Genomic DNA, 24639 nt, shown 5'->3' with positions numbered 1-24639 from the left:
TTTATTATTCAGACTGATTCAGTTCTTGAATTCAACTCAATGAGACAGATATATTTGCAATGAATCAGTTGATCCAGTTCACAAAACTGTTCTGAATGATTCTTTCATGAGTTAGACTGATTTTGTTCTTGAATTCAACTCACTGAGGCAGATATTGTCAATGAACTGGTTGATCCAGGTCACAAAATGATTCTGAATGATTCTTTAATTTCTTAGACTAGTTCAGTTCTTGAATTCAACTCAATGAGTTAGATTTTTTCAATGAATCATTTGATCCAGTTCACAAAACTGCTCTGAATGATTCTTCCATGAGTTAGACTGATTTGCTTCTTGAATTTGACTCACTGAGTCAGATATATTCAATGGTTTATCCAGTTCACAAAAGTGTTCTAAATGATTCTTTCAGTAATCCTACTGATTGAGTTATTGAATTCAACTTACTGAGTGAGATATTTTAATTAATTCAGTTGATCCAGTTCACAAAACTGCTCTGAATAATTCATTCATGAGTTAGACTGATTTGGTTCTTGAATTTGACTCACTGAGTCAGATATTTTCAATCAACTGGTTGATCAAGGTCACAAATATGTTCTGAAAGATTCTTTCATTAATCAGCCTGACTCAATTCTTAAATTCAACTCACTGATTCAGTTCACAAATCTGTTCTGAATGAGACTGATTTGGTTCTTGAATTTGAGGAGAAATTTTAGTTAGTAAATGACGACAGAATGTTTTGACTTCATGTAATGCTAAGTAAAGATTTCCTGTCCCATACCTGGATAAAATACTCAATATCTATGAGGCTGCAGCTAGTGAGGCCTGACTGAGGAAGAGGCGGGACGATGATCTGTTCTCTCCACTCTGCATGTTTGCCAGCCTTCACTCCGGCACCCTCGACCTCCGCTATGGTCCGCAAATCAAACACTGGCCGCTTTGTCTTATACGACACTCTCTGCAAAGACATACAGAGTTATGAAAAGACATTTTCTAACGATCTTATTTATAAGTACATCACCTATTGTAAAATGTTGCATTTTTAAAAAAATAAACATCAGCAGTCATTCATTTTTAATATTATTCTCACCTGAATAAGGCTGGCCATCACATAGCCGGTGTCTTTACCAGACTTGTTATGGATCTCGGTGGATAGTTTGATAACCTGTCCAGGAGTGTATCCTCTTAGATCACTGCAGGCCTTCAGCATGAGCGTTCCTGTTTTTACCAGGAGGTAGTTAAACTTTTTTGTTGTCACAGCACAGCTGGGTTGCTGGGAAAAGAAGAACAGACATTAGGAATTGAAAAGCAAGTATAATATAATATAATATAATATAATATAATATAATATAATATAATATAATATAATATGTATGAGTCTCACCTCTATATCTGGCAACTCATTGAGGTTGAGCACATTGAGAAGGTAGAATGGTCGCTGGGTCTTGTAGTCCTTTGAGAAACGTGGCGTGTCAATAAAAGCCCTAATTTTGTATAAAATCTTCCCAAATGGACCTTCGAACGAGGTTGGAACGGATGCTACAATGAACATAAAGAATATGTTATTATGGATTTGTCAAAAGCTTTTCCTATTCAAGCTATCTTATAAAATAATCATGTCTTTGACAAAACAGCATCATTCAAGGACCAGAATATTGAATGATGACATAACAACGTTAGAGCTCGTAATCAATAAAATTAATCAATACAGCTGTACGCACTGTCATTCTGAACCGGTTTCAAAAGCCAAACACAAGCTGAAGAATCACACGCTCTAAAAAAATTATAAATAATAGCAAACCACTGTGAAATTCAATCAAAACAGCCCACGGGTATTAACTGGCTTTATCTCTATATCTCAGTCTTCATATTTGCATGCCTTATGTCAAAATGCATCCCTGATTAATAGGCTGGAAAGTCCCTAGATTGATCAAATGCTTTGATTATAATCTTCAATAGCTGTTCATACAGTCTACCAGAAGGGGGAGCAGCTAACAGGCCACTAATTAAGCAGCCAGGAATGTTGCTGCCATACCTTCCCTTTAATAGCTCATGATGGGACATGTGTTTGTACAGAAAGAGGCGGGACATAATAAAAAGACTACATAGAGCTGCTGTGAGACCAAGGTTAAAATTAAACTCTTCTTCCTGCCTCTCATCACATTTTAGATGCACTCACCGTAGTTTAACCTCACACCTTGAGTGCTCTCCATCTACGGTGCACAACACAACATCCTCATTTAATGACTAACATTAAGTTGCTCAGAATGAAAACGTGCTCTAACGGCTTTGAAACGCTAATTGTAAAATGAAAGAACATTACCTGGAATGAGAAACTGAAACGGAAAGCTGTGCTCACCACCTGGTAGAGTACCTGCAACGGCAGAGAAAAAGAAAAAATGATGTACATAAATACATATGCATCTTATTAAAAACAATGATTTTGAGATCCATCTTTCCCACTGAGGACAACAGAGGGACTCTTATGCAACTATTAAAAAAAGGTTAAAATGCTCACTGATGCTCCAGAAGGAAAAGCAATGCATTAAGAGACGGGGGGTGAAAACTTTTGGAATTTAAAGATCAGGGTAAATTGAACTTATTTTGTCTTCTGGGAAACATATAAGTATCTTCTGTAGCTTCTGAAGGGCAGTACTAAATGCAAAAAAATAGGATATTTAGGCAAAATCAGGAAAATTTACAGATGTTCTTTCTGTTCAAAAGTTTTCACCCCTGGCTCTTAATGCATTGTTTTTCCTTCTGGAGCATCAGTGAGCGTTTGAACCTTCTCTAATAGTTGCATATGAGTCCCTCAGTTGTCCTTAGTGTGAAAAGATGGATGTCAAAATCATACAGTCATTGTTGGAAAGAGTTCAAATACACAAAAATGCTGAAAAACCCCCCAAAGAATCTGTGGGACCTGAAGGACTTTTTTGAAGAACAGCGGGCAGTTTAACTGTTCAGGACGAACAAGGGACTCATGAATGACTATTACTAAACAAACAAACAAAAACACAGCGGTGGATCATTTAGGTAACAGCACAATGTTAAGAATCAAGCGTATCTAAACTTTTGAACAGGATCATTTTTATAAATTAAACTATTATAAACTATTATTTTGTCTTGTGGACTAAACATCTTTTATGTGAAATATCTTATTCAGGTCAGTAATAAAAAATAACATGCATTTTGTAAGATCCCTCTTATTTTGGTAAAATAATTAACATTTTGCAGATTCTGCTAGGTGTATGTAAATTAAATGTACATTAACTAGAGAATGTATTGTATCGTGTATTAATGATTGATCATGCTATTACTGTAAAGTGTTAACAAAAGTACACACATTTAATGTAATTAACAAATAAGCACAGCAAACATCCTAAAGTACTTAGGATGAGAAAACCATGTAATGTGGGAGTGGAAATCTGGTTAAGTCAGAGTGACTCAAACAGGACGGCCTATCTGGGTAGATAAGCACCCTGACAGCTGTAACAATGCCCTCTCCTGTGCTTTCTGACTGGGGATTTCCACAACCTCAAAATTATTCAAAGATCTGGAAGTGTATATATAACTTGAGTAAAGCACTGTAAATGTGTGCCCTTCCTGTGACTTTTTTTAAAACAAGTTTGTAATTTGGCACCCTCCGTGTGAATTCGTAAGAGCTACAGCGTGCGTCGCCCGTGCTTGTTTATCAAAACTTAAAAATTTGGCAGTCAAATCACAGAAGGGTGGTGTCCGATTTAAAAAAAAAAAAAAATGTACTTGAAGTAATACATGAGGAGAAAACGAGTTAACACCAGCCGTCATTACTGCATAAATCTGTTCTTGTTTATAAGTCGCAGTCCTTAAGACAGGAAAAGGGCTCTTAGAGAAAATGATGGGAAATTCACTGACACAAGCAGCTCGGAGAGCAGAGCAGACATATCGACTGTCTGTTTGAGCTATACTTGCAGTGTTTGTAAGGAAGGAAGTCCTCAAAAAAAGACTTTATTTCAGGATACAGGGTTGATTGAGGCAACACTACTGTAGCTTAGCTAACAGCTTACATAAATTTACTGTACTAAAATACATTTAGCTTTCTGATTTGACACAAATTTCAAAGTAAACAGTCTCATTTTGATAGTTATCAGTTTGTTGTTGTGAATGTACTGCTTTGACGCTGAAAGCACAATGCTGTGCAATTCTGAGAAGCAAAACCTGTTCTAAACGAATTTATGGGCAGTGACAAATGCATTACGTTTCCACATCAGTCATGAAAGTTCGTGACAAGTGGAACGTGTTCGTCCGCTCAGGTGTAAAGAGAGAGACGCAATCTTTTCTTGTTCACTATGTGCCTTCAAAGAGTCAACAGAAATCCAGAGATACAGATCTCCATGTCGACAGCAGCAAGAGGTCAAACGGGGAAATGTTTTACCACTTATTCATAAAGTGCTGTCAAAAGAGATTTGATTGCAACTGCTCAAAGGGACTATTTAAAGGTATAAACACAACAAATGTGTTGACCCTCACGTTGTTCAAAATCTGCATTACTTAATTCTTTCGAGGAATATGAAAGAAGATATGCTGAAGAATGTTTTGACTGCTTTTATTCTAATAAAAGTCAATGAAGTCAATTGAAGTAAATGAAGTACATTTATTTCACCGTAACTAGTGTCTTGCGAAAGTATTTATACCCCTTCCTTTTTTTTTTCCCATGTTTTATGTTGCAGCTTTATGTTAAACTGTTTAAAATGACTCTTTTCCCCACATCAATTTACAGTCCACACTCCATAATGACAAAGCACAAAAGAAAAAACAGATTTGTGACAACTTTGCAAATTTATTAAAAATAAAACACTGAAATAAGTATGTTGCATAAGTATTCATACCCTCAACTCAGTACTTAGTTGAAGCACCTTTACAGCCTCAAGTCTTTTGGGGTATGTTGCGACAAGCTTTGCACATCTGCATTTGGCAATTATCTGCCATTCTTCGTCTCACCTTTTCATCTGAAGCTCAGTCAGCTTGGATGGGGGCTGGCAGACATGTTCAAGTTTCTCCAGAAATATTTGATTGTGTTCAAGCCAAAGCTCTGGCTGGGTCACTCAAGGACATTCACAGAGCTGTCTGTAAGCCACTCTAGCTGTGTGTTTAGGGCCATTGTCCTGTTGGAAGGTGAACCTTCTGCCCAGTCTGAGGTTCTGAATGCTTTGGACTGGGTTTTCATTAAGGCTCAATAATTTGGTGCATTGAGTTTTCCTTCTACTCTAACGAGTCCCTCCGTCCCTGCCGCTGAAAAACAGCACCACAGCTTGAGTCTGCTACCACCATACTTTACTTTTGGGATGGTACTCTGCAGGTGATGAGCAGTGCTTGGTTTCCTTCATACTTGATGCTTGGAATTGAGGTTCATCAGACTAGATAATCTTGTCCTTTAGGTGCTTTTTTGCAAATTCCTAGTGGATTTAAATATGTCCTCACTGAGTTTGGCCACACCGGATTGGATTGGTGGAGTGTTGCAGTGATGTTTGTCCTTCTGCAAGTTTTTTACATCTGCATATATGATCATGGAGCTCAACTAGATTGACCATCAGCTTCTTAGTCACCAGTATAACCAAGCACCTTCTCCATCAATTGCTCAGTTTGGCCAGGAGGTCAGCTCTAGGAAGAGTTCTAGTTGTTCCAAGCTTCTTCCAATATAGATAACGGAGGGTACATGCTTCTGTGAACCTTCAATGCAGCAGATTTTTTCTGAACTCTTCCCCAGATCTGTGTCTTGACGCAATCTTGTTTCAGAGCTCTACAGGCAGTTATTTTGACCTCAGGGCTTGGTTTTTGCTCTAATATGCATGTTCAGCTTTTAGAACTTTTCTGAGGTGTGTGCCTTTCCAAATCATACTTAACTTAATTTGCAACAGAATTTTACTTAAAGTGTAGTAACATCTTCTAAGGAATATGAGTGCATTGCATAGGTATGAATACTTATGCAATGGAATATTTTTTTATTTCTAATAAATTTGCAAAGTTACAAACCCATTTTGCGCTTTGTCATGGTGTATGGAGTGTACATTAATGTGGAAAAATGTCATTTAAAGCAGGCTGCAACAACAAAATGTGAAAAAAATTAAGGGGTATAAATACTTTTGCAAAGCGCTGTAGTTACTTTTGCTTTAAATAAGGTCCATCGATAGAGACATTAGTTCAAAATCTACCGGATGACACATTTCTACCACATCTATCAGTATATCATCCACCCTACCACGGGCTCTTATTGCATGGACTAAACACACACACACACACAAAAATCTCTTCTTTTGTATTTTTGTAAAAAGAAAACCATAGAGGTTTGGATCAACATGAGCCTGAGTAAACGCTTCAGAAATGTTCATTTTTGGGTGCGCTATCGCTTTAATTTTGCCCGAACCGCACCTTGCCAGTGCGTCAGTTCTCTTATGTCTTTGTTGGAATGCTATGAAACACATCCAACTATATCATTTACAAGAGTGCAACACCCAATTTTCAATTCTTAGAGGACTAAAAGCATTGCAATCCACCACCACCGCCCTGTCTCTTAGTGTTGCTGAGCAATGAAGACTGGAACACGAACCCTTAATGGGCAGACAGCATTAGCTCCTGGCAGCCAGCATAAGAGACATTCAGTGTCTCTGTTAGCCCTCGGGGTCAGATGAGCACTGTGACCCAGCACATCTGTCCCCGCTGCTGATTCAGACAGCCGGGCTGCTAAAAGGTCTCCTAGAAAGGGGTCGTAGGACAAGCCTAGGCATGTGAACTAACAAGCACTCTGACAGAAAAAGACCTGCTGGGACACATATGCCAAGAGCTCACACTTCACCTCACGGCAGAACATAATGACTCTGCGTGACCTAAACACAGAGGTGAGAGACAGAGAGAGAGGTAAAAGGAAACTTTTTTCAAAATGCAAGGAAACTTACATTTTCGATAAAAACACCTAACATTCTTTTCAAGGCGTGATGCAATACTTTAACGTAAATCTTAATTTTGGTTGTACTAGCCAGCTGTTACTGCAATCAGAGATAGGGTCAGTTGATTTGTATTAAATACAGACCCACATATATTCAACTTATTGTTTAAACGTAGAATTCCTGGTGAAAAAACCTACATTATCCATTATTCTGCAAGAAAATCTCCACCAATCAGAATCGTGACAAGCAAAACGCACCAAAATAACTCATTTACCCCCATGAAGCACAGAAACATGCAACATGTAATCAACATCTTTGAATCAATAGATTCATTTTTTGTCATCATTTTTTAATTTATGTAATTAGTAATGCTTCTTATGATTGTAGTTCTTTTCCCCATTAAAGTCATTAAGAAAAGAGACTAGTACCTTCGTTATTTTGGTTGTTTTTAAATACTTCTTTGCTTTGTATCAATGTTGTGAGTCACTCATAGCTGGTTGGTTTGGTTTATGCATATAAGGCTTATTTAAAAAGTCCTGAGGGAAACATATTTCTGGAACGAAGGCTGCTGAAAAAGTGGGTGGGGCTATTGCATTTTGTGGCGTTCTGCTGGGTAGCCCCGCCCATTGTAAAATCTTATTGGTCAAAACATCAAGTAACTTCTTACTGGTTGTCATTTCAATGTTTGGTTTCACACTTTCACACTCAGTGTGTGGTCACAACACTTGGTAACTTGTCACATCACACCTGGCGAAGATGTAAGAGTAATGTAACAAAATAGCTAAAGAGTAGCTGGAGAATTTCAAAGGGAGAAAAGAAAACATCAACCATTATTTTTTAGCAAAAATAAGCTGTTTCTATACAGTCTCTCCATCTGTGTTTAAACAATCACAGTCCCACCCCAAACAAATCTATTTCACTAATATTTCTCAAATAGTCTACCTTAAAGTAGATCTGTGGCTTCATTTGGCAATGGGAAATGTGTCCTCTTATATATATATATATACACACACATACATACATACATACATACATATATATATATACATATACATATACATATACATATACATATATATATATATGTATACATACAGGGGTTGGACAATGGCTATATTTATGCAGCCTGGTGGCCAGTCTTTACTGATCGCACATTCCACCAATAAGAGCAGAGTGTGAAGGTTGACTTTGTGCACCCAATAGCTCAAACATTGGATAGGATTATAATGCACCAATACACACAGCAAGACTGGTGACAAGAGTGATTTGATGAACATGAAAGTAAAGTTAAACATCTCCCATGGCCTGCACAGTCACCAGATCTGAATATTATTGAGCCACTTTGGGGTGTTTTGGAGGAGCGAGTCAGGAAATGTTTTCATACACCAACATCACATAGCGACCTGGCCACTGTTCTGCGAAAGGAATGGCTCAAAATCCTTCTGGCTACTGTGCAGGACTTGTATTTGTCATTCCCAAGATGAAATAATGCTGTATTGGCTGCAAAAAAAGGCCAAACGGCATACTAATTGTGGTCTAAACCCAGGTGTTTTAGTTTCACTGTCCAACCCCTGTGTATATATATATATATATATATATATATATATACACACATATATACATATACATATACAGCTACACATACACATGATTTGCTAAACAGATAATTGTTTAGACACTACAACCATCTGTTTTATCATAAATGACGGCACGCATGCTCTATAAACATTATGTGTATGCAAACAGATCATTATTATCATTATCATGTGGATTCCTAGACAAATTAAAGGTTTCCTGTTTAAAGGGCTAACTCAAATCTAACCTCCTTAAAGGGTAATGTGACACCTGACACGTTCAGAGAGACAGGAAGAAACCAGAAAGACACGTACTCAGAACAGGAAACTCTTCAGACACAAACAGTCGAACAAGTAATATGAATCTGAGTAAACAATGAAGTCCTTCAAAGTGAGCAAGGGTTTTTAATAGTAAAGTGGAGCCATTAAAAGCCATTTAAAGGTTATTTTGACTAAAAATATTAAGAATGATTGAACTGAAACGGAATGAGATGATGAATGGAAGTTGGCCTCCTTACCTTTATCGGCCACAGACAGTGTGCTGCTTAAGTACTTCTCCTCAACCATCCACGATGCATCATTCAGCTTGGACGAGATGCCACACGACCCCACACAGTTGACTTTAATGGCTGTAAACAGACAAAAAGACACAATTCATCATTTTCTGGTTCAAATTTTAGAATTATGTCATTCAGAAACTAAAACAAAACTTAAAACATTTAAGATTTATTAAATGTACATATTTAGCAATATAACACAAATATATACATATATATTGATGAACATACAGTTCATACAGAAGTCAAAAGTTTACACACACCTTACCGATTCTGCAAAATTTCTTACCAAAATAAGAGGGATCATACAAAATGCATGTTATTTTTTTATTTAGTACTGATCTGAATAAGATATTTCACATAGAAGATGTTTACAGTCCACAAAATAAAATAATTGTTGAATTTATAAAAATGTCTCACACATTTGATTCTTCATACTGTGTGTTTTACCTGTGTTGTTACACTGAGGACAACTAAAGGACTCATATGCAACTATTACAAAAGGTTCAAACACTCACTGATGCTCCAGAAAGAAAAATATTGCATTAAGGGCCAGGGGGTGAAAACTTTTGAATTTGAAGATCAGGGTAAATTTAACTTATTATGTCTTCTGGGGAACATGTAAGTATCTTCTATAGCACCAGAAGGGCAGTACTAAATGAAAAAATATGATATTTAGGCACATTCTCATTCCGTTCAAAAGTTTTCACCCCCCAGCTCTTAATGCATTGCGTTTCCTTTTGAAGCATCAGTGAGCGTTTTAACCTTCTTTAATAGTTGCATGTGAGTCCCTCAGTTGTCCTCAGTGTGAAAAGATGGATCTTAAAATCAGTCATTGTTGGAAAGGGTTCAAATACACAAAAATGCTGAAAAACCAAAGAATTTGTGGGACCTAAAGGATTTTAGGCAAAACAAAACAGAACATTCAGGATCACTCATTATTTTAAATGACCTGTTTAAGTATCCTATATGTTGTCCTCTATAGTATTCTATACATATCCTGTTAAAAATAAATATTAAATAAAAAAAAATTAAAAAATGATTACTGTTAAATAAGTATTATTTGTGAAAGAAAAACCAAAATCATTTAATGTCTGACACACCAACTCATTCCGTTCAAACAGTGATAAGGTTGCTTGCGAAACACGTTGGCCCATGTTCCTCCACACCTTCATAAAACAGACTTTTTTTTTTTAAACACTCCATCATTCCAGAAATGACGCAGGGACAGGTCTGATAAGTCTAATCGCTTCAGATTTTCCACGGTAAACAGATCTGATGTCATGTTCTCGATGTCTAAAGCAACGCAGCAAATGTTGAATAGGAATGCCGATTGTTTTCCTTTCGTCAAACAACCTGTCTGATTTCTACCAATGCACAAAACAGACATTCCATACGAATTAAACATTCACCCAGGCGAAAAAAGCCCCTTTGTCTGGAGTGTCGAGGAAAAACAGCCATCCTTATTTGCATTATAATTACGTGATGCTAAGCTCTTCGCACAGGCTTTATCAGGGTGTACCCAGAAATTGACCTGAACAGACCTGAACATACAAAACCCAACTAGACAGACCAACGTCAGACTAAAATTTAGGTTGAAATCAGACCTCCTCAGACAAAGATATCTGCATGTGTATGGCTGTAGCATTGGTACTTTTGCAACTAATAAGCTGTAGAGATGAATGCTTACACCTTTCGTGTGATTCTGAGCAGTATCCATAAGACTTTGACAAACAACTACACCTTACATGACCCTATCAGGCAGTTCATAAATATACAGTGTGGGCAAATCTACATTTGAGTGAAAAGAGACAAACTGACTCAGCCATGTGACCACATGCTGATCTGATTACGTAATAGGCCAGTGGTTGGTAAAGCCCAAGGAATCTCAAATGGATTGACTCAAAACAGCAGGGCAGAGCAAACATCAGCATTACAGCTTCATTTTCACATACAGTTATTTAGGAAACAACCTTCTCAAAACATTTAAACAGCCCTTATGGTTTTCTGCAAGCATGCAGATTGGTGCATCAAATTTCGTATTTGCATTCAAAAAGCAATAAAGCAACACTTTAGAGATAAAGTAGAATGTGAGAGATGGAAAAGATATATAAAAAAAGTCAGTGGCACTTCTTCGCAGGGTTGGCCAAATACCACATTGAAGTCTTGATTAAAAAAAAAAAAAGTTTCAAATGTGTGTTACAGATTATACTAAATACTACACTAAATACAGATTATATTAAAGACAAAAATACTAAACCTATAATTGAAATACACAAAGCAATCACAAACATCGCACAGTATAGTTTCTAAGTATAGTTTATCACAAAGCTAATGTACATTAAACCACAAAAGTTTACATTTTTTAATAGGATCAAACACATGCATGCAGCATATAATCAATGACAAAATTATTATTATTATTTTTTTTTTTTTTTTCACATACACTACCAGTCAAAAGTTTTTGAACAGTAAGATTTTAAAGGTTATTTAAATTTTCTTCTGCTCACTAAGCCTGCATTTGCTTGATCCGAAGTACAGCAAAAACTGTACAATTTTGACATTTTCTTACTGTTTAAAATAACTGTTTTCAATTTAAATATTTTTTTAAATGTAATTCATTTCTGTGACTTCACAGCTGAATTTAAGCATCAGTACTCCAGTCACATGATCTTTCAGAAATCATTCTAATATTCTAATTTGCTGCTCAAAAATATGTATTATTATTATGTTGATTTTTTTTCAGGTTTCTTTGATGAATAGAAAGTTTAGAAGAATAGCATTTATGTTAAATAGAAATCTTTTGTAACATTATAAATGTCTTTATCATCACTTTTGAACCATTTAAAGCATCCTTGCTAAATAAAAGTATTAACTTCTAAAATGTATTTCCCAAAAATGTATTTAACTCCAAACTTTTGAATGGTATAGTGTATAAAGTTACGAAAGCTTTTTATTTTAGATAAATGCTGATCTTTGGATATTCAAAGAATCCTGAAAACAAAAATGTACTTAACTGTTTCAAATATTGATAATAATAATAAAAATGTTTCTTGAGCAGCAAATTAGCATATTAGAATAATTTCGGAAGAATCATGTGACACTAAAGACTGGAGTAATGATGCTGAAAATTTAGCTTTGATCACAGAAATAAATTACATTTTAAAATATATTCAAACAGAAAACAGTTATTTTAAATAGTAAAAATATTTCAGAATTTTACTGTTTGTGCTGTACTTTGGATCAAATAAACGCAGGCTTGGTGAGCAGAAAAGACTTTAAAAACATTAAAAATCGTACTGTTCAAAAACTTATGACTGGTAGCGTATCACTGTTAAATTCTGAAATAATGGGATAATTTGTCCTGGCGCAATCTTACTTTTCAGGCAGATAAACTGCTCAGGGTTAGTGTGGCCACAGCAGACCTATTATGAATAAAACCCGGCATCATTTTCGCAGAGAAAAACTGTCAGTTTGCATTTTCAGACAGAGGCAGAAGGGGGTTCGAATCAGGCCAGGCATCACACACGGCTGGAGAATGTTAAAGCCTGTTTGTGTGTGGCCGGCACGCAGTCTAAATCAGTACCAGCTCAACATAGACACAAAACATTGGTGGCAGATGGCAGCATATCACTGGACCAGGCAGGTGCCCTCCCTGGCACACTGGCCTGAGAGCCCTTCCATCTCTAGCACAAATAAAGCAGCTAAATCCAAAGGAGAGACGGTCCTCCGAGTATCAGACGATTCATGAACGAATAAATAGGCATTACAGCACCAGTGCCATCTGCTGTGTACCATCTGGGCACTTCTGCTGGCATAAGGAAACTTTATGCTGACTACATTCTACCGCTATATACTAAAAAAACGCAGTAATGAAAATGAAAACAGTACATTGTGTTAAAATTCCTTTGCTTTAGCTATAAGACATTCCACAAATTTTCTATGATCTATCCACTACCATTTATCATAACGAATAAATGAAGATAAAATACATACATACATAAAAATATTAAAGAAATAGTTTACCCAAAAATGAAAATTACCCCATGATTTACTCACCCTCAAGCCATCCTAGATATATATGATTTTCTTCTTTCAGACGAATACAATCAGAGTTATATTAAAAAAATAAAGCATTATAAAGCTCTTCCGAGCTTTATAATGGCAGTGAATGGGTGTTAAGATTTTGAAGTCCATCCATCCATCATAAAAGTACTCCAGACAGAGGTTAATAAAATCCTTCTAAAGCAACCGACATGTTTGTGTAAGAAAAATTTCCATATTTAAAACGTTATAAACTGCCATCTCTAGCTTCCTGCTAACTGTTGCATGTGCGTTCACAAGAAAGAGACATTCTAGTGGACACAAACGCATCGATTTGCTTCAGAAGGGATTTATTAACCCCCTGGAGCCGTGCAGAGCACATTTTATGATGGATGGATGCACTTTATTGGACTTCAATAAATCAATAGCCATTCACTGCTATTATAAAGCTTGGAAGAGTGAGGACATTTTTTAATATAACTCTGATTGACTTTTCTGAAAGACGAAAGTCATATACATCTAGGATGGCTTGAGGGTGAATAAATTCTTTTTTTTTTTTTTTGTTTAATTTTAATTTTTGGGTGAGCTAATCCCTTTAATAATAATAATAATAATAATAATAATAATAATAATAATAATAATAATAATAATTTAAATTCAGACTGACGCACTAATGACTCAAACCAGTTTGATTCAATGAAAATAACGAAATAATTCAAAAGAATTTGAAAGAACGATTAATTTACGAATCACACATAACCATGACAAGTTTTACTCCATTTCCACCTCTGATTTTTCCAGACCTAAAAACAATATGTAATTTTTTCTTTATTTAAAAATTTTCTATAACCATTAAAACCTGTAGCTAACATGCTAACAAACAAAGAATATACGAAGTACAAAATATAAAAAAAATATACAGTTGAGGTCAAAAGTTTACATTCACCTTTCAGAATCTGCAAAATGTTTATTTTTTACCAAAATAAAAGGGTTCATACAAAATGCATGTTATTGTTTATTTAGTACTGACCTATTTCACGAAAGATGTTTACATATAATACACAAGAAAAAAATAATAGTTGAACTTATAAAAATAACCCATTGATTTTTAATACTGTGTTGTTACCTGAATGATTCCAATAATGACTGTATGATTTTGAGATCCATCTTTTCACTCTGAGGACAACTGAGAGACTCATATGCAACTATTACAGGAGGTTCAAACGCTCACTGATGCTCCAGAACGAGAAATGATGCACCCCTGGGGGGTAAAAACTTTTGAACAGAATGAAGATGTGTACATTTTTTTTATTTTGCCTAAATATAATTATTATTTTTTTTTTCCATTTAGTGATGACCTTCAGAGTCTACAGAAGATACTTGCATGTTTCCCAGAAGACATTACATTTACCCTGATCTTCAAATTCAAGACATTTTCATTCCCTAGCTCTTAATGCATTGTTTTCTTCTGGAGCATCAGTGAGCGTTCAAACCTTCTGTAATAGTTGCATATGAGTTCCTCAGCTGTCATCAGTGTGAAAAGATGGATCTCAAAATCATACAGTCATTGTATGATTTTAAAACAAAACAAAAAGCAAAAAAAAAAAAAAAAAAAAAAAAAACAGCTGTGGCTCATTCAGCTTTCAACATATTATTATAAATCAAGTGTATGCAAACTTTTGAACAGGGTCATTCTTATATATTCAACTTATTTTCTCTTGTGGACTATATGCGACCCTGGACCACAAAACCAGTAATAAGGGTCAGTTGTTTAAAACTGAGATTAATACATCATCTGAAAGCTGAAAATAAATAAATAAGCTTTCCATTGATGTATGGTTTGTTATGATAGGAAAATATTCAGCCGAGATACAATTATTTGAATATCTGGAATCTGAGGATGCAAAAAATCTAAATATTGAGAAAATCACCTTTAAAGTTGTCCAAATTAAGTTCTTAATGCATAATACTAATCAAAAATTAAGTTTTGATAGATTTACAGTAGGACATTTACAAAATATCTTCATCTAACAAGATCTTTACTTAATTTCCCGATGATAATAAATTAATAAAAATCAATAATTTTGACCCATACAATGTATTTTTGGCTACTGCTACAAATATACCCATGCTACTTATGGGTGGTTTTGACTGGTGACTGGTTTTGTGGTTCAGGGTCACATATGTAAACATCTTTTATGTGAAATATATTATTCAGGTCAGTACTAAATAAACAAAAACATGTATTTTGTATGATCTCTCTTATTTTGGTCAAATAATTAACATTTTGCATATTCTAAAAAAAAAAGGGGGGTGTTACACTGCCAATTTTTTTTTGCTGTCTTTTTAAAAAAATGGCCATGACAGCCAACTGTAAAACAAAGTGATTCACACCAAGACAAGTGTGTCTGTATCAGCCATTGCTGAAACACTCGACTACAGGAAGTAACACAACCAAAGAGAGGATGTAGAGACAGCCTTGCTTCTATTTGGAAGTGTATAAGTAAAAAGGTCAAGCTGACAGAGAACTCGGCTATTAAAATGAAAACAGTTCTTGTGCAACATGGTGAGGCCAGCTGGATTCATTGTAGCTTACGGACAAAAGAGCAAGATGGAAATGAAGCTCTCATGAAATGGAAATAAGCCTCACAGCCTCAGAGTGATTATTAAGTGAGATGTAGCATGTGTGTGGTTTATGTGTGATGTTGTTGTTTTTTCTTACAACACCACTGTCATGTATTCTGTCCTCCATTAGAAGCAATGGCTCAGTGGTTCGGACATTTCACAAAATCTCAGTAAATGTTGTTTCCGTTGCGTTGCGGACTATGCAGGGTCAGACTCAGAAACACTCAGATTTGATCAAAAATATCTTAATTTGTGTTCTGAAGATGAACGAAGGTCTTACGGGTTTAGAATGACATGAGGGTGAGTAATTAATGACAGAATTTTCATTTTTGGGTGAACTATCCCTTTAAGATGGTACTAACTGACAAAGTGTTCCAAACTTGGGAGTTTGTGAATGAATCATTCTTTTGAATCAAATCAGTTGATCTGAATCAAGAAGTGAATATTGACTCAAATTCCAGTTGTTTTTCTCAACCAAATCTATTGTATGGCTTTTATTATACAGCTTGAGTCATATGGACCACTTTTATGATATTCTTGTGATGCTTTTTGTTTTTGTTTCATTCTAACAGCATGGAAAAGAGCAACAAGCACATAATAAACCAATTTCCTCTTTGTGTTTCAGAAGAAAGTAAGTCATACTGGTTACTAAAAGTATCAGGGTGAGTAAATGATGATAGAAAATTCAATTCGGGCTGGAATATTTCTTTCAGGCTGTACACTGTGTGCTGGGATCTGACTCAGAGTCTACAGGGGGACACATTGGAGTTGGTCCAGGCCTCTTGGCAGCTTATATGGTTCAGCGCATGTGTCAGAGAAACACCGCAGTGGGCGTTCAGAGCGTCTCCTGTGTTTATCACAACTCTTCCACATGGGAAGACAGCATGGGCTGAACCTGCTTCCTAACACACGCGGCGTAAGCAACACTGTTGCCAGCCATCAGACGACTGTGAGAAACTGCGTACCCATCTATTATCAATGAGTCTATATCTAAGAATACTACAAAAAGACCTATTCATGTTCTCTCCAACACTATACTTAAACACATAAACCTGATTGTTAACAGAAAATGGATAAAAAGAATTCTCCTAAAAATCTGTGGTCTAACAGAAAGGTTTATTATCTGTTTGAAATGTGATTCTGTCCTGTGCCGCCCATGTCCTTTGAGAATGGCCCTTCCCTAGGACAGGAATTTATGGCTGACATTACATAATTAAGATTTAAGGTATAAGCATAACTAGCTTTAAAAGCTCTTCTCTGCAGTGTTTTGGATCATAAAACCTCCTTTAGGAAACACTTATACTGCAAGACAGTAAGACTGTATAACTGGCTTTCTTATTTTAACTTAAAACGTGGATTAAACATATACACACAAATTTAATTCTTGTTGGGCATTCTGTATTTAAAAAAAATAATAATAATAAAATAAAATACTTTTTTTATATTCATTTATTTTATTCAGCAGTGTAAGAATCTTATTGGGCAATCTGTAAAAATAAAATAAAATAAAATATTTATTTTATTTTATGTTATTTAGAAATGTAAGAATCTTGTTGGGCATTCTGTAAAAATTAAATAAAATAAAAATAAAAATAATAAAAAAATAAAATAAAATAAAATAAAATAATAAAATAAAATATTTATTTTATTCAGAAATGTAAGAGTCTTGTTGGGCAATCTGTCGAAATAAACTAAACTAAACTAAAATACACTAAACTAAAATGAAATAATAAATGCCTCAGAAACTGGCAGCTTTGTATCCAAACAGTTATTAATTTTGAAACCCATCTTGTTGGGCATTCTGTATTTAAAATAAAATAAAATAAAATAAAATATTTATTTTATTCAGAAATGTAAGAATCTCATTGGGCATTCTGTAAAAATAAAAAAATATATTTATTTGTTTGTTTTATTCAGAAATGTAAGAATCCCATTGGGCATTCTGTAAAAATAAAATAAAATAAAATATTTATTTCATTCAGAAATGTAAGAATCTCGTTGGGCATTCTGTAAAAATAAAACAAATATATTTATCTGTTTGTTTGTTTTATTCAGAAATGTAAGAATCCCATTGGGCATTCTGTAAAAATAAAATAAAATAAAATAAAATAAAATAAAATAAAATAAAATAAAATACTGGCAGCTTTGACTAATTTAGTGACTAATTCTGAAACCCATCAGAGAAAATTTGACCCCGTGACACCGGAGCAATGCAACAGTGAGTCAGCATGCATGAAGAGCCGCCTGCACTGGCATAGAAATGGACAGCTGGGTTTGGGAAAACACTGATATTTCCTTGTTTACTGTTGGGCTGGATACAGTTCAGCTGGAGTGGAGATGCACAAAAGAGCTACAGTGTGTTAGTCTACGATCAGGTTCTTCTCTCAACAATGCACACAGAAGAAGTCCTTGATCCCTAGGCCAAAACACAAAAGTGGACTGTATCGCAGCAAGCACAGGGTTGATTTCAATTGGTCAAAAGTGTGATTAATAACATTAATAGAATGCAATGAAATGATTGAGGGAAGAAAGTTCCATTAAAAGTCATGTGACTATGACATGCAACAGAAGGTACAATATTACTCTTCAAATGTGTTTCAGATCAGACTTGACGATAATTACTTGGTTTCAACAGCTGGAAGCAATGAACTGGTTTATTTCACCCAGTGACACATTGACTACATCACCACACAGCACACAATGGATGACTTATAAAACACTGTCTCACAGTGACACAAAGTTTCACCACAGATCGGCGGCGAAACTTTCCATCTTTCACCCACTCAAATCATGATAGAAGTGCAACACTAGACAATAATGTAGAGACGAAATCATCAAGAAAATCATAATGGTTTTGACCAACATCCGGATGAATCTCATCTTCTTTGATGTTACATAATTTGCCAGTGCAACAAACTGAACGCTGAGGCTGAACTGTAACACTACATTTCATCACAAGCGTGGCATCATCGACGGAGGAGCTCCATCATCCTTGATGCTCGAGGGTAACTCGACTCCCATGTCCTCATTAAAACTTCAAGAGCAATTAGACGCTCTTGCTTTCCCTCTTCAGTCTAACCTCGCTCCTGACCTCGTCACGACTCCCTTTATGAGCTTATTACAGCATTTAATCCACTGGCACCACAGATCACACAGCTCAATTCACTACAATACATCTGCCATTCACATTATTGGTCACACCTTTAGCGACATGGTAAAGAATGAAAATGAGAGCAGTATGGTTGGCAGGCTAATATATGGGAGACATAAAGAGACTCCTGTCCAAAACAAGAATCCCACAGCATTGCTTGATGGAAGTAATATGTCATATTTCCAAAACGTTAATTATTTTACCAAAATAAGAGAGAGACCAAACAAAATGCATTATTTTTTATTTAGTACTGACCTGAGTAAGATATTTCACATAAAAGACGTTTACATTTAGTCCACAAGAGAAAATAACAGTTGAATTAATAAAAATAAACCTGTTTAGAGGTTTGCAAGCGCTTGATTTTTAATACTGTGTTGCCTGAATTATCCACAGCTGTGTTTTTTGTTTATTGATAGTTTTCATGAGTCCCTTATTTGTCCTTTGACCGCTGTTCTACAGAAAAATCCTTCAGGTCCCACAAATTCTTTGGTTTTCCAGCATCTTTTGTGTATTTAAACCCTTTCCAACAATGACTGTATAATTTTGAGATCCATCCAACACTCAGGACAACTGAGGGACACATATGCAACTATTACAGAAGGTTCAAACACTCACTGATACTTCAGAAGGAAACACAATGCATTAAGAGCTGGGGGTTGAAAACTTTTGAACAGACAGAAGATATGCACATTTTTTCTTATTTTGCCTAAATATCATATATTTTTTATTTAGTACTGCCCTTCAGAAGCTACAGAAGATACTTGCATGTTTCCCAGAAGACAAAATAAGTTAAATTTACCCTGATTTTCCAATTCAAAAAGTTTTCACCCCCCGTCTCTTAACACATGGTGTTTTCTTCTGGAGCATCTGTGAGCCTTTGAACTTTTTGTAATAGTTGCTCAGTCCCTCAGTTGTCCTCAGTGTGAAAACATGGATATAAAATAATACAGTCATTGTCAGAAAGTGATCGAACACACAAAAGATGCTTGAAAACCAAATAATTTGTGGGACCTGAAGGATTTTCTCTAAAGAACAGTTTAACTTTTTTAAAACAAGGGACCCACGAACAATTATCACACACACACACACACACACAAAAAGCTGTGGAACATTCAGGTAACAACACAGCATTAAAAATTAAGCTAATGTAAATTTGAGAAAAGGGTAATATTTATATCTTATTCAGGTCAGCACTAAATAAAAAATAACATTCATTTTGTATGATCCCTTTTACTTTGGTAAAATAATTCACGTTTGGCAAATACTGCAAAGTGTATGTATAATTTTCTCCACAACTGTAGTTCTATTTCTCAGCATTTATATTTAAACTTAAATAGAATTTATAACTACTCAAACGTCTAATTTAACATTTTAAGGCCTAATCCTGGCTTAATCTAAACCCTGTCTGTGAAACCAGGCCTTAGTGTTGTCATTGATAATGGTATTATAGTTTTTATTAATATTTTAAATTTGATGGTTTTAATTTTTGTATTTTCTGTTTTCATTTTAATATTAAAGTTTTAGTATTTTTTTTTAGTACTTAAACTAAACAAAAATAAAATGTTGCATTGGTAACTGGCTGAAAAGAAATTATTAAAAAATACAATTAAAAAAAATACTACTTCAGTTAATGTTTATTTTATTCCAAGTAATGAAAATAATTTTAGCTGAATAATAATAACAACCCTGGCATACATTTATTAAAGTAGAAGATGACTGTAGTCATCATTAAGATAATCTAAAGGTTTGCAAAATATGAATTCACAAGAATAAAGATTAATAATGATGAAATCATACTAGTAAAAGATTACGCATTTGTTTCAATCACTGTTTGTGTTTGAATCGCTAAATTAGTATAACTGACAACGCCTCGTAATAATTCTCATAAATCCAACAAAAATGATAATTAAATAAAATAAAACATAACTGTTTACTGACTATTTAAATTATTTAATATTAAATTACTACATGAATTAGTGTTTACTGACCATTCAAATGATTTGATTTTACATTACTAACCTGTTAAGCACCATTTTTAAAATGTGATTACTACAGTTGAATAGAATTTATTTAATGGAGTGCATTACTGAATAATCCATAAAATTAAAAATCTATCTATATGCGTTTTTGTATAAGGAGATTATCAAAGCCTCATTACGCAACATGCTGTCAACATTCAGCACTTGTTTTACTCACACGCTACCTCATCTCATAGCACAGGCCCATCCCATCCCATGATCCTCTGCTCAACCATGTGCCAAGCATCTTCCTCAGCTTTATTAACCTCACCAAAACAAAAGCCATCTCTCAGCCAGCACAGGAAAAAGCGAACTGACGTCCAAGGAAGAGAACGTTAAATTTAATTAGGTTATTAATTTAATTTCAATGAAGCATCACCACATGTTGAATGAGGCTGTGTAAAGCACACAGAGAGAAAGATAAACACTAAAGCTATTTGTAATCCTGATTTTTATGACTTGGCTTGGTCAAAACAGAAAACACGTCTGGGACATGTGAATCCACTTCAATATGAAAGAGAAAAGCAGGCTACACTTGAAGATTTGTCCTTCGCTGTCAGTGTAAAGACAGTTTAACTTTACAGCTTTTGGCGCAGACATGAGCCAACTCAGTTCAGGCCTAAAAATCGAGTGTGAAAATAGTTTAAGTGCACCATTTAGCCTTTCCTCAAAGATATTTGGTTGAGTCTCTCACCCAAGTAAATGTTCAGCTCCTGCCAAGCTTTCTATTTTTTTTTTTTCCCAAATACCATTTGGCCAGACAACGCCGGTTGCCAGACTGATAAGACACTGCAGAATGATGCATTAGCGCTGACTGTCAATGAGATAACAAGAAAACGAATTTGTTGTTTACCACATACATGAAAATCTTACATAAACATGAGAATTTATGAGCAAGCTTTAAATCACAGGGAGCCGCGGTCACACATTCAGAGGGAGATTTACTCCAGGGACGGTAACAACACATCTGCTTTGATAGGGAAAAGGCAGATTAGTGCAAGCAAACTGAGAATTTCAACCAAGGCAGGTCACATTGGTTTAAACGAGATCTTTCTCTCTATATTTATGACGCTTTTGCTTAATAAAATCCAGGTTCTCAGAGGACACACCCCAAACAGCACTGAAAAAGGAGCTGTAGGTGGATTAATTTATAATTTCAATAAAAAGACAGAAATAATTTATCAGGCTTTTGTTTACACACTGTATGGGAACTAGTCATTAGGATTATGGTTAAAGCTTGTGCTGAATATTTTACATCATAATCACTCAAAATACTACTGGAAAAAAGCTACACCCATAATCATGATTTTAAGTCTATGCTACATACATAGACTGAATATGTATGCACAAATGATGTAAAAATATATAAAAATAGTTTTGCATATATATAAATAAATAAATATAAATATACATAAATATAACCAATATATTTAAAATATTATTATTACCACACATTTTTTAAATAAAAAAATATATTTTAATGTACATGAAATATTGAACGGTTACAATGCAACAGCTATGATGCAAGGTGGTGGCAAACCCATATCTCTTGCAAGTACTAGCGGTACCATGGTACAATAATAACATCAAATGCTACGTTGCACAAAATGACTACCATATTCATATAAAGCATAATAACGGTTTCTCAATCAGAAAAAGCAAGAAGATTTTCCTCTGGAGGCTAAATTCTGCCTAGAAACTGATCTTACATAATTTACCGAAACATCTGTCTAGCTCACGATGGCCTGTTCAAGTGGACATACAAGAAGAGGAAGTACAGTCATTCATTTGAAGTATAATGAGCGACACAACACAGCAGGCCAATTCTGTGATATGCACTGAAATGTCATCCATCACTGTCATTGATATTTTTTGTATATAGTTGTGAATTTTATGTTGTACAATGGAAAATGGATTTTCAGTAGAAAAACAGAATTTTAAATATATTTATCTTGTAATTAGCCTGTAATGCTTCTTTTTTTAAAGGCAGAAAAGCCTTGTAATGAAGGCATATTGAAGTACTCAATATATAATGAAAATCATGAGTGTTCTTCTCCATTCAGAGGAAGAGAAAAGAGCCTTTCTGGGCGACGCGATGGAAGATCTGTAATTAAATTTTCAATGACACAGACAAATCGGCCCCTCTCTTTACTTTATAACATTCTTAGGGCTGGGAGGACAGGTAGCGTTACTTAACTACCTGATTTAATTAATGACTGTTTTAAGGCACATGGTTAGTTGAGATGGTTCAGATAAGCTGGAACAACATCACCCAGATGTTTAGACATTATGCAATTATATTTTCTATTTATACTGTCTAATACTGGATATTTATACACAAATCAAGTTCACCCAATAATGAACATTTTGTCATCATTTATTCACCCTCCACTTGTTGCAAACCTGTGTGAGTTTCATTCTTCTGTTGAGTTTATGGTAGCCATTACTTCCATAGTATAGGAAAAATATACGGAAATCAATACTATGGAAATCAGTGGCTACTGTCAGCTGTTTGGGTACCATCATTCTTCAGTGATAACAGAATTTTCATTTTTGGGTGAGCTACCCCTTTAATTGTTCATGCTCATTTCCCAATTTTTACATTTAGATGACATTTTGTGTCATTTAATGTTCACTTAAAGATTTTCTTTAAAAACATTAAGAATTTAATAGCTTATTTTTCCTACTATTTTCATTTTTTGTGATGGCTAAAAGTCACTTGTACTAATTAAAATGATTGATTTCATTATTTTATTTTGGATTTATTTACACAAAATACTATACGATATTTATATCAGTCATTTATTGGCTATTAGCCATAACATGAAAATAATTATCAGCTATTTGGAATCAGCCAGAATTTTAATATTGACGCAACCCTGACGCAAATCAAGTTCTGAAATAATTTTGTTCTAAAAGTTAACACAAAATGTTACACATGCTAACATTGGCGGGCTATACTTGCAGAATATACTGAAAAATAATAACTGTATTACTGTTTTTACTGTGTGTTAATAATTTACTTAAAGGGACCGATCACGCAAAAATGAAAATTACCCCATGATTTACTCACCCTCAAGCAAACCAAGGTGTATATGATTATCTTATTTCAAACGAATACAACTGGAGTCATATTAAAAAATGTCCTGGCTCTTTCAAGCCTTATAATGGCAGTGAATGGCTGTTGATATTTTGTAGTCCAATAAAGTGCATCCATCCATCATAAAAAACACTCCACATGGCTCTGGGGGGTTAGTAAATGTCTTCTGAGGCAAATCGATGCATTTGTGTAAGAAAAATATCCACATTTTCACGTTTCAAACAACAAATGCATGTACGACAGTTAGCGGAAGCTAGAGATTATGGTTTAAAAAGTTTTAAATATGTATATTTTTCTTACCAAAATGCTTTAATTCCCTTCGGAAGGCCTTTATTAACCTCCCAGGCCATTTGGAGCACTTTTTATGATAGATGAATGCACTTTATTCGACTTTTATTGGACTATTGAATATTAACACCCATTCACTGCCATTATAAAGCTTGGAAAGCTATATTTTTTATATAACTCTGATTGTATTTGTCTACAATAAGAAGGTCATACACACCCAGGATGGCTTGAGGATGAGTAAATCATAAGGTAATTTGTGGTAACTATCCCTTTAACTGACTATAGAAAAATCAACATACAAACTTACACACTTGACTTTTCCACAGGATCTTAGACTAAACCCACCTGAGCTAATCATTAACTTG

At 34.8% G+C, this 24639-nt stretch overlaps 1 protein-coding gene across 1 annotated transcript in view; it reads right to left on the bottom strand.

Annotated features, from left to right (window-relative positions):
• The window catches only part of arrdc1b (arrestin domain containing 1b), a 41412-nt gene that overhangs the window by 7158 nt on the left and 9615 nt on the right, over positions 1 to 24639 (bottom strand). Inside the window, exons 2-6 of the mRNA XM_051093155.1 lie at positions 9010 to 9120; positions 2318 to 2368; positions 1379 to 1533; positions 1085 to 1267; positions 776 to 952 (exon numbers count right to left, since the gene is read on the bottom strand). Coding sequence (XP_050949112.1) covers positions 776 to 952; positions 1085 to 1267; positions 1379 to 1533; positions 2318 to 2368; positions 9010 to 9120 — 677 coding nt within the window. The remainder of the gene's footprint in view (positions 1 to 775; positions 953 to 1084; positions 1268 to 1378; positions 1534 to 2317; positions 2369 to 9009; positions 9121 to 24639) is intronic.

This window comes from Labeo rohita, chromosome 21, assembly GCF_022985175.1.
Source record: "Labeo rohita strain BAU-BD-2019 chromosome 21, IGBB_LRoh.1.0, whole genome shotgun sequence".
NCBI classification, from domain to species: domain Eukaryota; kingdom Metazoa; phylum Chordata; class Actinopteri; order Cypriniformes; family Cyprinidae; genus Labeo; species Labeo rohita.
This window is presented reverse-complemented; position numbering and strand designations above follow the sequence as displayed.